A 14496-nucleotide genomic window follows, 5' to 3' on the forward strand; every position below is an offset into this window, starting at 1 on the left:
GATGGGAGGCTCCATTAAGTCAAGATCCCAACTCTGAGGTGTTCCTAAGTCCTGGGCTGGCCAAGCACCTGCCTTCTGTTTGTGACTGCAGATAGAGGACCACCTATGAAGGTCAGGGTCTTAAATATGATGTTTAATTCCAAAGGATTGTTTTGGTCTTTTGTAGCAAAATTAAACAGGAGCCTAGCAGCCCCTTAAAAACAAAGTCAGTTTATTCCAGTAGAATATGTTTGATGGTTTCTGCACTGCCACTGGACTGCGAGTTAGGACTTCACTGTTACAGTGCAATGGACTTAGACAGGGGTAGCTCTGAATAGGAGCGCGCTGTTGATTTTATGGCGGGAGAATGGAGTCTAAAATCTGAAAAAGCCCATAGTACATTGCATAAGATGCTAACAACATTGTTAAAAGGCATCCCCTTAAATCATCCCAAAGGGCAAATGGAGACAACCCCAGTAAACAAGAAGCATTGCAGTTTTACTATTATTGTGGAGGGTTAACCAGTTGTTATTGTTGTTGTTTTAAATTTATCCTGGGAGAACAGATGAGAACGTCTGATTTGCTCAGAGCATGAAGAGACACAAAGAGACACAAAGATAGATAAAACAAAAGAGATAAAACAGAGAAGGCAAGAATGTGTCAACTTCCATCATTAACCACAGGAGGATGATACTTCCTTTATGGAGCAACTTTGCAGAACAAGTTTTAGAAATCATGTGCCAGGAAGACAGTATTGTCAACAGGATGCATTAGATGCTGTAAGGACTGAGCGCTCTCAAAGTGCTAGACTACTATGAGGGGAAGAGGGCAGTCAGAACCTCAAAGGGACAGGGAAGGATGAGAAGAGCAGAGCTCATCATTTGCAACACAGCCTGTTGCAAGATGTACCGACTCTCTGGCCAGCTTTCATCACTGTGAGGCAATGTTTGTTTTTAATTGTTGCATGTGGTGAGATCCCCCATGTAGCTCTTTTATGAAGATAGTTCAGCGAGTTCGCTGTGTTTGTCTGCAGTTGAAGACCTAGATTCAAGTCCAGTGGAACCTGGAAGACTAACAAGATTTTTCAGGGTATGAGCTTTCGAGAGTCAAAGCTTCCTTCATCAGATACAAGAAGGAATGGAGATTCCTGAGCCCTTATATCCCAGTCAGAAGGTGGAAGGAGGAGGTGTTGCAAAGAAGGAACTCAGGATGCAGAAGTATGATGCACATTATAACCAGCTTGATTAGAGCGGAGGAGAAATGCTTAGGGGCAGAAAGTTAGTACTAGCAGAAAATTGCCATCTGCCCCTAAGCATTTCTCGTCTGTTCTAATCAAGCTCATTACAATGCACATCGTACCTCTGCATCCTGAGTTCCTTCTCTGCAACACCCCTCTCTCCTTCTGACAGAGATTTCCATTCTGGCTTGTATCTGCTGAAGGGAGCCATGGCTCAGTGGTAGAACCTCTGCTTGGCATGCAGAAAGTCCCAGGTTCAATCCCCGGCATCTCCAGGGGCTAGGCAAGTAGGTTATGTGAAAGACCTTCACCTGAGACCTCCGAGAGCCACTGCCAGTCTGAGTAGACAATACTGATGGACCAAGGGTCTGATTCAGTATAAGACAGCTTCATGTGTTCATGTGTTCAAGCTTATACACTGAAAATCTTGTTGGTGTCAAATCTAGCATGGAGCTCTTAACCAACAAAACCACAGCCCAATGTACTGCAGGGAAATAACAGAAGGACCTTCCTTGTCGTGTGGTCTTTCCTTTCTCTCTCTGGCCTAGGTCTTACCTTAATTCCACCCCAGCCATTTCCTTTTGGTGGGTTTCTACTAGGGTTACTAACTCTGGGTTGGGTCATTCCTGGAGATTTGCAGGTGGGGCCTGGGGAGAATGGGATTTGGGGAGGAGAGGGACCTCAGCGGGATATATTCAATATATTCAGAATTCAATTCAATTGGTACAGAATGCAGCAACCTGATGTTGACTGGAGTGGATCGTGGGGACCATATCAATCCCATCTTGCCCAATCTATACTGGCTCCCAGTTTATTTCTGGGCACAATCCAAAGTGCAAGTGCTAAAACTGGATAATGTATACATTAAGTCACAAATAACTAACAAACTACCAAAAAAAGGATGCTGGGCTTTATTAAACGGAGTACTTTTACACGAAATACAAACTCCCTCATGGTTTCTTCCACCTGCAAATACACCACACTGCCATAACAACCCAGTTCATATTTGCAGCTAACAGATATCCAACCACACATAATGGAGTCATAAGAATTCAATTGATAGACAAGTATGTGCAAACCAGACAAGAGACTGTCAAAAGAGTGAATGTATTTAATTATTTCACTGTATCCATAAGGTATTGCCTGGGGGAGATTGTGGAGTGGTACAACCTTGGCTGTACAGCATTGTTAGGGAATCATCATAAAGGAAACACACACGGCTATGCTAAAAAGTGCTTTATTGAATTGGCAGAATAAACCTTGTCACAACACAGTGTATTACCAAAGCATTTTATAGCACCAATTCAGCCCAAACGTACTGTAATGCAGAGTGAGAGAAGAATGCCAGGTGTAGCCTTTGATCTCCCCCTAAAAGAGAAAGCATCATGCCTCTAAAGAAAGATTAGGCCTATGAGGTAGAATGGAGCAGAGACGTATTAACAGTTCAGCCAAGCATTGCTTCTTTGATTGTTTTGAACAACTCTTTGGCTGTTAAGATCAAACTGGATCTGTTGTGTTCCTTGGAAAAAATAAATGTATCCTAGAAGAGAAATAGAAATACATGAAATTTTTAAAAAAGGTCTCTGCCTCCTGAATGATCACCCACAGAAAACAAAATAAAGCCTTCTGCTATGCAGATGGACATTCTGATTGTTAGGTAAAGTTAGGCCACATGGACAAATATTTTTTGCAATTAAGCAATTAATTTCTTAATATTGTCGAAGGCTTTCACGGTCAGAGTTCATTGGTTCTCGTAGGTTATCCGGGCTGTGTGACCGTGGTCTTGGTATTTTCTTTCCTGACGTTTCGCCAGCAGCTGTGGCCGGCATCTTCAGAGGAGTAACACTGAAGGACAGTGTCTTCCTACACACTTGACACTGAGAGACTCTGTCCTTCAGTGTTACTCCTCTGAAGATGCCGGCCACAGCTGCTGGCGAAACGTCAGGAAAGAAAATACCAAGACCACGGTCACACAGCCCGGATAACCTACGAGAACCAATTAATTTCTTCTCCATTACTGCCCTCCAGGTTGCAGTAACACTGTTGACATAGAATTGATCTTAGTGTAGTTTAGTTTTGGGGTGCTGTTGCAATAGTGAAGGGCCATCATATATTGTAGTGGTCAGAGAGTTGGAGTAAGGCCACAGTGTTGGTGCAAATCTCCACTCTGGCAGAAAATGACTGAGTGACCTTGGACTATTTGCTGTCACCCTTATTATTTCTCGGGTTGCCAACCTCCAGGTGGTGGCTGGAAATCTTCTGGGATTACAACTGATCTCCAGCTGACAGAGATCAGTTCACCTGGAGAAAATGGCCACCTTCATTCTTAAACCGTTACATATTCAAACACTGGAAAATGTACAGGCTACAGTTGGTTGTGTGGCTGGGCTTGATGTGGTTTTGCAGCTGAATTTGGGGATTTAGACTGGAGGTTCTTTAAACTCTGCCAATATTCTTCGCAGTCTGAGAAAGCCCTTCGAAAAAATGATTGCCCTTTCCATACTTATGGGTCTTTGTTTACATTCCCCCACTGCTTTTGTAATCTGAAATGCAAAATGTTAATAATGTGATCTTTAAAGCATGCTGCATTCCAAATCAGTCCCCACTGTGTAATGCAAATTTTATCAATCGTTTTTTCAAACAAACAAAACAAAAACCAACATACCATCATAATTGAGAGCAGCATCAATTTTGGGGCCAACTCCTCTGAAGTCTTGGGCTACATTTCTGGGGTATCCCCTTTCCATGGATTGCCTGTATTCATCGTATCTGAAAAAGAAACAATGAATTTGTAAAGAACTGTGAAAAAATTGCTTCATTCAGCTACCTCAAAAAGAATGAAGCCGTGGGAATATCTGGTTGTCATCACCATCAATAGTGGAAGTAAGGGCCCATCATAAAAGGAATAACAGCCTAAAATGATTCTGTAAGATATCCAAATCATACCCAGTGGTGATAAATAAATGTTATATTTATGTATTTGTTATTTATAATCTGTCTTTCTCACTGAAGCTGCAACAAAGAAGTTTATATTTAGTTCATTTGTTCCTCTCCAGGCAGCTGCCCCATGAATATAGGTTACATATAAAGCTCTTATTTGACTTACAATTGTATTATTCGATTAAAAAAATCCTTTGAAAATTATAGGTGCAGTTCTGTATTTGGAACTTCAGGTTTCTGATTTGGTTCAGTTTGACCAGGGCTAAAAATAAAGCATGGCCACACCATTTTGAACAAATATCTATGAACTATTGATGAAATATCAGTGAATTATTGATGAAAAAATATAATAAACAAGTAGGGGCCCATGAAACTCACAAGGGGAATCCCATCTCCCCCCCCCCATCACATCTCCAGGCTCCCCTCCCCAGCCCCGCTCTCTTACATGGCTCTCTCATCGGGGGGGGGGGGGAGTCAAAGCTCCAGTAGTTTTTTTGTGGATTTTTTTAAAAGTTTCATAATTTTCTGCAGATCTAGGAGGTTCCCTAAACTGTTGGGGGGTGAGGGTGCCCCCTATTTGTGGATTTAAGTTTCCACAGGCAGAGAGCACACTTCAGAATAAGATATATAGATACCTATCAAAGGAAAAAAAATCTGTTGCTCTTTCCTGAATATAAAACAATCACTTAGAAAGCATAACACAGTATGATTGCAGAATACTTCTCCATACCTCCAGTACTTGCTACCTACGAAGAAATAGGTCTTTCCAGTTTCTGGATCACTGAACACAGCATCAATTTGTTTAATGTGTTGGGGAAAGCCCAGGCGGGTGATGCTTTGAGGATAGCCTTGCACAATATCATAGGCATTTAGAGCCCAATATTGCTTTCCTGCAAATAAATGTAAAATTAAACATTTTCTGTGGAACATGCCTCCGACTGTACAAGGGTTAGTTTGGTAGGAAACGCCTGCTAGAAGACCCGCCAGTAATTTAGTCTTTCCCCCCATGAAAGAGACAGACAGTTCCAAAAGCAAGTTGAAGAATTCTGTCCTACTGGGTAGAAGTAAGTAGGAAACGGAAGTATCCTCCCCATTGAAGAGGAGATGAAAACACCACCACAATAGAGCAAATTGCTGCTAAAAGGAAATTGGAGGGATGCCAGCACAGAGGTGTTTTAGTTGCTTGCTATCTTCATCAGCAGAGTTGCCAACCTCCAGGTACTAGCTGGAGATCTCCTGCTATTACCACTGATCTCCAGCCGATAGAGATCAGTTCCCCTGGAGAAAATGGCCTCTTTGGCAATTGGACTCTATGGCATTGAAGTCCCTCCCCTCCCCAAACCCCTCCCTCCTCAGGTTCCACCCCAAAAACCTCTCGCTGGTGGTGAAAAGGGACTTGGCAACCCTATTCATCAGTAAGGAGGCCAGGAGTGAAGCTGACCAATGTGGCAGTTTTTCCTTAATAGGCCCAAACCACAGCATGCACTTTGGGACAGGCATGTTCTTCTTCCATGTCTGATGGCTGGGTTCTCTGGCTTCCCTCTGTGGTGGGAGATGTGTCACTGGCAATCCTCATTGCCTGCCGCCACTCTGAGCAGTGGTGGAAGAATTTAAAAAACGGCCGGTGTTGTACATGGCATAACTTCACTTCTAGGAAAAAACCAGAAGTAATGTCCTATCACTCTAGGAATTGGAGGAAACTCTATGATTTTACCATAGAATTTCTGGCAATCCCTAGAGCAATGTGACATCACTCCCCCCCCCCCCGGAAGTGAAGTCATGGCACATATAATGCCAGCCATGTCCCAGCTCCCAAGCTCCTGGGATTTGCCAAGCATCGTCTGGTAGTCCTCCCACATGGTGATGAGGTGAGTCAGAAGCTGAGCCTGACTACAGGGAGGGGCCCCATCCTGGGAATTTGGAACAATGGCTAATTTCTTCAGTTACATATTTTGAATCACACCTGAAGCCAGCAAATTTTGTGGGGGGAAAGCTTGAGAATTACCTTTAAAAAGAAAAACTTGGTCTTTTTCATAACTTTCATAGGCAGCATCTATTCCAGATGGCAGACCTGGCCAGAAGAGGGAAATGGAATTCAGTTCTATGTCTGATATGTGTGGGGATTTCCGCCAGAAAAACCTAAATTAAAATTAGAAATGGCATGTTAGACGTGATTTGGCATCTTCCATCGGCAAGCAACTTAGCTATTCTTCAGCCAACCAATATTTTTGGTAACTGGATTGGTGAGGCCCTCAGAGAAAGATGCATTTTGCCCGTCTTTCTCATTGTTATCCCCTTCCCTTCCCTCCTCCATTGTATTCTCAGAACACCTCTGTGAGGTACATCATGCTGAAAGAGTGTGATTGGGTAAAAACATGTGATTTTTGTATATTTATTGGGGTCTAAGACAGAAAATGTATCATGTGGGTCCTTTAACACATCCCAGTTTCTCTGTTATCTGTATTGTCTTTGGTCTTGGGGAAACTGAAAGAGCATTTTAGATAACAGAAGAGAGCAGAGACATAGCCAGGCTTCCTCACTAGGTGGAGCTGATGCATTATCAGGAAGCGTGGGAAAAACAAGCGATTTCCTTATAATCCATAGAAATATCTAGAATTCCTTTTAGCAGCCTATTTATCTTTGTGCTTTTATTTTAATGCCTTGTTAGTATACATCAAATTAAGTTATTTATTTATAAGTTTAGATACTTTTATTTAGACGGAGCATCTTTGCTAAAACTGAGAATGAGTTCCTTTGAAGGACTTTTTTATTCTCATAGCCATTGTAGCTATAAAGGGGATTTCCCCTATCCTAACCACCTAAACATCATAAAGCATGGTTGTGAAAAACTGACCTTCAGCCATGGCGAATTTTAGCTGAGCAGAGCTAGGCGAGTCAGATGGGTTGAGTTTAGGGTTGCCAACCTCCAGGTACTAGCTGGCAATCTCCTGCTATTTCAACTGATCTCCAGCCAATGGAGATCAGTTCACCTGAGTTTAGGGTTGCTGGGGAGGTGGGGTCTTACCAGGCTTTAAATGAGGCCTACGCGTCGACATCGCCAGTGCGATGACATCACTTATGGAAGTGATGTCATCATGTGGCTGACAACAAGGGCAACCCTCTGGTATTTGAGCAAAATCTCTATGATAGGAGCTGTTTTTACCATAGAGTTTTGCCCAAATACAGAAGTGTCTCCCTCGTCATCAGCAATGTGATGATGTCAGTTCTGGAAGTGATGGCATCGTGCTGGCAACGTTGAGGCCTAGGCCTCATTTTAAGCCTAGCAAGACACCTGCTGGCCAGTTGGATGGCACCGGGGGGAGAGGCCCCAAAGTGCTACTTGATGGCACATATGTAGGCAAGTGAGAAGCAGAGGTGGTCTAACATTGCCTTCCTCTGCAGAGCCTTCCCTGGTGGTCTCCATTATGAGTACTGTCCCTGTTGATTCCAAGATCTAATGAAATCAGGCTGGACCATGCCACATTTGCTCCAGACAGCATTGTCATTAGTCATGAAAAAAAAATCCTCTGTTTGTTCCACATGGGACAGCTTATTAGATTCTTTAAAATGCTAGGATGATCCTGGCAGGGATCTCCTTGCCTCTGATTTAGCTGGCCCTCAGAAGAAAATCTTAGGTGTTGTTTCTAAGAACTTCTAGAGTGTTTAGAAGAGCTATCCTAAACAGAATCTCATCCTTCCAATTTGATTGAAGTCAATGGGCTTAGAAGGGTGAAATATTTTGTAAGACTGCTCTGTAAGGCTGCAAAATACCATTACTAGATTATATTGCTCTCCCATCTTTCTTTCAGAGAGCTCACGGTGGCATCCATAGGGTTCCCAGGGCATCTTCCAGGCACTCCATTCTTACTCTGGGCTCAGTACGCACCCTTTCTCAATGCCGAATGTAGAGGCTCCACTGGGCATTTCAGTTATGACAGGAGTTCCTTTGCATGCACAGAGCAGGCATCTTATCTAAAAACAATGGGGAAGTCCAAATCACTAGCCCTACGTACACATCGCAGCACAGTTTGGATCCTGGATTGACTCAAGGAAGCTGAGATCCAGTCCTTTCTGGGTGTGAATTGCACAATGGCTCGTTTTTGAAACAACACTGACTTACCTGTCTTTAAAGAACATGGTTTCTCCACGTAAGGTGGTGACAGCATCAAAAGTTGTTCTGGAGCTACAAGCTCTTGGTGTGACGGGGCCAGTAGGTTGTTGTGAGTTTAGTGATTTTCCTAAAGGAAAGGAAAAGTACAAATAATATGGGAAGTGAGCACTAAGTATGATCCTAAACATGGAATTTCGGGCCTGAAATTGGTATTCAATTGAACAAAGGTCATATCTGTATGTGGGTGGGGGATGAGCAACACACCAGCTGCAATGTAAACAGTTATTAAGCGATTCCTCCTTTATCTACATTATTTTTCATTCAGCAATATATGGGCACAAAAATATCGGGGAGTTTTCTTATAGAAACCAATCAAACTTTTATTCTGCTTTTACTCCAAGAAACTCAAGGCAGTGTATGTATTTCTTCTCTCTCCATTCTAGCTTCATAACAACTGTACGAGATAGGTTAGTCCCACTGATTCCCAACATGGTGCCATTTTGGCTTCCACATCCTTCTACCTCCAAAGCAAAGAGTCATTCTGGCTCTCCTCCACCTTAATGGTATTCTGGAGAGCCCAGAGGAAACACCTTTGTGTCTGCAGGGAGCATCAATTTGGAGATAGGGGTCACCATGGTATGGGAATGCTTGGCTTGGAATCTACCAATTAGGGGTGTGCATATTAAGGGTGTGCACCAATTTTTTCGGATTTTTTTCAGGTTCAGGTTTATTAACCCGGACATTTTCAATTTTTCGAGGAAAGCCGAAGTAAGTATTCGACTTTTTCAGGATTTATCAAAAATTTCTGGATCTATTAAACCTGAACCCAAAAAATACAGAAAAAAATTGGTGCACACCCCTACTCTCAATATTTTGTGCTGGGCCCCAGGTCCAATCACAGCCATTTTGTGATTGACTGCATCTCCTATGGCAGCAGTTTTATGGTGGTGCCTGCTCAATGTTCTCAGGATTTCCATAGGGTCAAAAAAAGGTTGGGAACCCCAGGGTTTCGGAAAGGGAGGGGAAGGGGAGATAGAAAGAAAACTTAATTGTTGAATGGGAAGCTGAACCCAGGTCTTGCCAGGGCCAAACTAGACATGACATCTGGCACAAGTCACAGACAGATGTGACATCAGGGAACTAACATACCCACACATGATGGGGTCAGACTCAGCTCAGGAACATGGTGTATGTGGGCGTGAGGGGCTTCAGCCTTCCCTCTGCATCACTTTCCCAAGCTGAGGTGGCTGCAGGGGGCCTATTTGCCACACTGTGCGGCTCCATGTGTTTTAGTCAGCGTAGGTGGGGCCACAGAGCAAATAGAACTCCCATGGCCATTTAAGCTCAGGAAAACAGTATCAAGGGAAGGCTGGAGCCATTGCTTCCCATGTCCTGCACTCTTGATCTAAATCCTACTCACCCCATACACACTTGGTAATGTTAGTTCTCTGACAACACATCTGTACGTAAGTAGGGTCAGGAAACCTCGACCCAGTTTGTGGCAGATGCCACGTCTAGTTCCATCCCCAGTCACAGTTCACCTCTGCACCACACAAAACAAAACAAAATAATCTATGCAAGAGCAGCAGTGGACTATAAGCAATTGCTTTGAAATATTAAATTGCTTGCAAGTAAACTGTACCGAAGTTCCATTAAAAAATTCAAAGTGTCCCTGACCAAATATGTTTTTTTAAAAAAATAAATAAATTGGGTGCTTTTACCATAGATGGTCTGAATGCCATTAATATCATCCTGAGGAAGTTGAAAGGAGCGAGGATCTTGGTAAGAATAGGTGGGGAACATCAGCGCTCCAGCTTCAGTGGAGTGAGACAAACCCAGCGAATGGCCAAACTCATGGGCAGCAACAATGAACAGATTGGTGCCTGAAAGCAAGACAAAGAAACCTTGTTTTAGTTCAAAGGAACAGTGAGCATCTACAATATTGAAATAAGATCTGCTTTTTGTGATCTCACTGTGGTAATGAAGTGAATCTCTGTACTCACGTGAGTTGCAGATCGTAACACAACTAAATTCAGACTAACACAGAAACTGAAAGCAAGAAAAGAGAACAGTCCAGGGGTGGAGTTTTCCTCCAGCCCATCCTCGGGTTCCAGTTAACTCTTTACTATTTATTTTACTATGGTGCTGATCTAATATTCTGGTAGGAGCCATTGCATAGAGGTAGAAGCATGTAGTTCCAGAGCACAGTCCAAGAAATGGTGGAATTTACTGGTTAAAAAGGTAAAGATGGTGGTGGAGAGGGACCTGGCAACCCTATCACAATGAGAGGCCCTCCTGGCTTTCCCATCAAAGAAGCTCATTATGTGGGAACACAAGAAAGGGCCTTTTCAGTGACAGCCCAACAATTATGGACCCATGTCCCCATGGAGGTGTTCCTGGTCCCCTCACCTTCAATCTTTAGGAGGCTGCTGAAGATGGTTTTATTTAGGACCACATATGATTAAACCAGTCTGAAACTGTGATTTCAAATTTTGGCTTTGTATATTTTTATCTATTCTGTTTTATGTATTTTATTCATATTGTAAGCCGCCTTAGCACTGACCTGGATGGCCCAGGCTCACCTGATCTCGTCAGAACTCAGAAGTTAAGCAGGGTCAATCCTGGCTAGTTCTTGGATGGGAGACCACCAAGGAATACCAGGGTCACTATGCAGAAGAAGACAATGGCGATCCACCTCTGTTAGTCTCTTGCCTTGAAAACCATTCTGTGTTGCCATAAATTGGCTGAGACTTGACGGCAACTTGGCACATACAATCTGCCTTGATCTCAGTAAGGGTGCAAGGCCTCTGATAAATGTTTTAAATAAAATAAAATTGACAGATTTATGGAGGTTATCCAACACCAATGGCTGCTGCCATTTTGGCCTGCAGATTGCCCGCTTCTCATACAACTTGCACTGCTGCAACTCTGCCTAGGGTTGCCAACCTTGAGATGGTGGCTGGAAATCTCCCACTATTACAGCTAGTGTTGCTAACCTCCAGGTAGTAGTTGGCAATCTCCTGCTATTGCAACTGGTCTCCAGCCAATAGAGATCAGTTCACCTGGAGAAAATGGCTGCTTTGGACATTTAACTCTATGGCATTGAAGTCCCTCCCCTCCCCAAACCCCATCCTACTCAGACTCTGCCCTAAAAATCTCCAGGTATTTCCCAACCTGGAGCTGGCAACCCTAATTACAACTGATCCCCAGGCGACAGAGATCAGTTCCCCTGAAGAAAAGTGCCGCTTTGGAAGGTGGACTCTATGACATTATACCCCAATGAAGTCCCTCCCCTTCCTAAACCCCGTCCTCTTCGGGCTCAACCCCTAAAATCTCCAGGTATTTCCCAACCCGAACTCTGACCCCTAGCTAGGGATGGTATAAAGGCCTGGTCACTGGGACTGGGGAAAGAGAGGCTGTTTTCACCTTAGCCTGAAGAGTGCCAGCTTTTGAAACTTTTGTCTCTGTAGATAGTATTTTTTTTTTTTTTGCTGGTATAGTATTTCTTCCCATTTCTTCAGTTTTATAATAGGGGTGTGAGGAACTGGTATATTCGGATGTTGAGTGGTTCCATTCTTATTTTTGATTGTCTATGACTTTGTAAGCGGCTTTGAGTCCTGTATTACAGGAGACTGGTGGCAAATAGTTATGCTAAATAAAAAGTCAAACCATGATGGCTAAACGGAGCCTCCATATTCAGAGACAGCACGCCACTTTGCTACAGGAAAGGCCAACTTCGATCTAAAGAAAGTGCTTATATCCTTGAGTCATTGGGACTTTTAAAGGCATGGAACTTTTAAAGTTATCAATGAATCTGTTATGTAGGTGTACCTCTTGGGCCTTGTACTGTCCAATGTTCGGCATCATCAAAATGAGCATCTCCACCTATAAACTTCCCAGGCTGAAAAGCATGAGCCAGTACCCCGCTGTTTCCATCAAAAGGAGAGTTATCACCATGATCTGAATGAAGAAGAAGAATTTAATTCAGTTACTAGTAATCTTTTACTTAGGGAAAACATTAACTGACTGGAATCAAGATAGGTTACCTCCTACATTAAAGGAGATCATTATATCTTGGATGTCTGTATGTTTTTCTTCGAATGTCAGGGGTGATGCCTTGCTCCAAACTTCGAATGCTTTCTGGATTGCTCTCCTCACTTCCTCTTGATGTAAATCTGGTGTGTAATTCTCAATCCTTTAAAATTATATAAGAAATAAAAGTCAATTGCACAATTCTATTGGCTGTATAACCTACCCCCACATCTTGCAGAAGACTGGGCTGCACAATTAGAAGAAGACAAGGAAGGGTTGGTTTTTATATCCTGCTTTTCTCCACCTTTGAGGAGTCTCAGAGCAGTTTACAATCACCTTCCCTTCCCCTCCTCACAACAAACACCTTGTGAGGTAGGTGGGGCTGAGCGTGTTCTGAGAGAACTGTGACTGGCCCATGGTCACCCAGCTGGCTTCATGTGGAGGAGCAAGGAAACAAATCCGGTTCACCAGATTAGAGCCCACCACTCTTAACCACTGCATAGGGTTGCCAACCTCCAGGTACTAGCTGGAGATGTCCTGCTGTTACAAATGATCTCCAGCTGATAAAGATCAGTTCGCCTGGAGAAAATGGCCGCTTTGGCCATTGGACTCTATGGCATTGAAGTCCCTCCCCAACTTTGCCCTCCTCAGGCTCCGCCCCAAAAACCTCCCGCCGGTGGCAAATTTGGACCTGGCAACCCTACCACTATACCACTCTGGCTTAGAAAAAGCCAGAAGTTTTGCTCAGATTGAAATCCTGATATGTGGCAGTTCAGACTGTGGCCAAGGGGCATCCTGAAACAGGCACAGCCCAATCCCCTGAAAAGTTAGCCATGCATAATTAGGTTTGCCTGGTCTGTCTTCGCCACTGGCGGGAGGGTTTTGGGGCAGAGCCTGAGAAGGGTGGGGTTTGGGGAGGGGAGGGACTTCAATGCCACAGAGTCCAATTGGCAAAGCGGCCATTTTCTCCAGGTGAACTGATCTCTATAGGCTGGAGAAAAGTTGTAATAGCAGGAGATCTCCTGCTACTACCTGGAGGTTGGTATCCTATGCATAATTCCGTTGAAATGAAGTGCATAGAACTGCACGCCATAAATATGAATGGGACTTCCTTGTCATTATGCACATTAAGGACTAGAGTAAAGACTCTAGTCCTTAATGTGCATAATGACAAGGAACTCCTAAGGACCAGTAGTGCCTTAAGCTTCTCATTCCTGACAAAAATTATTACCTGTATGTCAGATGGGTTTTATCCCATTTAGGGTTTCCTTCCGTGAGGGTAAAGTCACCCAGGTCAGGTACGCCACACCTGGGCTTCTTTATTACATCTAAGGTTTCCGCATCCACCTTCCCAGTCACTTCCAGCCCAAAAAACTTTTGCATTTCTTTCAGCTTTTCAGTCACAGAGTTAAAGTCTCTTGCCTTTGACCGGGAGACTGGCTCCCCTTCAGGAGTGTAGAACTTCTTTAGATATTCCTAGCAGAAAACCAAACAGACAAACACTGGATATCCATAATGAGATAACAGTAAGAATATATCTAGGATTTTGTATTCATTCCCAATAAAACTGTGTGTGTGTTAAGTGCTGTCAAGTCGCTTCCAACTCATGGTGACCCTATGAATCAATGTCCTCCAAAATGTCCTATCTTTGGCTCAGAACTTGCAAATTGAGGGCTGTGGATTCCTTTACTGAGTCAATCCAGCTCTTGTTGGGTCTTCCTCTTTTCCTGCTGCCCTCAACGTTTCTTAGCATGACTGTCTTTTCCAGTGACTCTTGTCTTCTCATAATGGGACCAAAATACGATAGCCTCAGTTTAGTCATTTTAGCTTTTAAACTAAGAACTTGGAATTAAGCTGTTGTTGCTGTGGAGGTTGCAGTTTTTTCTTCTCGGGTTGCCAATCTCTAGGTGCTTAATACTTTATAACTATTCCATACTTTGAGACATCTTTATGTCTATGACATTTTGACCATTTTATTTATGATGGAAATATAAACATTTCATTTAAGAGGGAAACATACACGGGGATTAGTTTCCCATTTGTATGGAAGCCTAAAACAGATGAGAAAGTCTTAACAGTTATATATACTAATTGTTATCTTGCAAACACAATGCACCTACAGTCATAAAGATTTTTAGAAAGTGATGAATGTTGGTAGACTGGAACTGTGATTGTTTTGATCAATGAAGAAGGCCAT

At 43.2% G+C, this 14496-nt stretch overlaps 1 protein-coding gene across 1 annotated transcript; it reads right to left on the minus strand.

Annotated features, from left to right (window-relative positions):
- Positions 1 to 2652: 2652 nt before the first annotated feature.
- Positions 2653 to 13697, minus strand: LOC130485503 (interstitial collagenase-like). Its single transcript, XM_056858708.1, has 10 exons — positions 13531 to 13697; positions 12314 to 12462; positions 12115 to 12227; positions 10980 to 10992; positions 9989 to 10150; positions 8277 to 8394; positions 6162 to 6295; positions 4887 to 5046; positions 3882 to 3985; positions 2653 to 2756 (listed from the first exon to the last, which is right to left on the minus strand). The coding sequence occupies exons 1-10, from the start codon at positions 13680 to 13682 to the stop codon at positions 2653 to 2655; spliced, it is 1209 nt and encodes a 402-aa protein (XP_056714686.1). The 5' UTR covers positions 13683 to 13697.
- Between the last annotated feature and the right edge of the window lie 799 nt (positions 13698 to 14496).

The sequence above is a fragment of the Euleptes europaea genome, chromosome 12 (assembly GCF_029931775.1).
Source record: "Euleptes europaea isolate rEulEur1 chromosome 12, rEulEur1.hap1, whole genome shotgun sequence".
Classification (NCBI taxonomy): Eukaryota; Metazoa; Chordata; class Lepidosauria; order Squamata; family Sphaerodactylidae; genus Euleptes; species Euleptes europaea.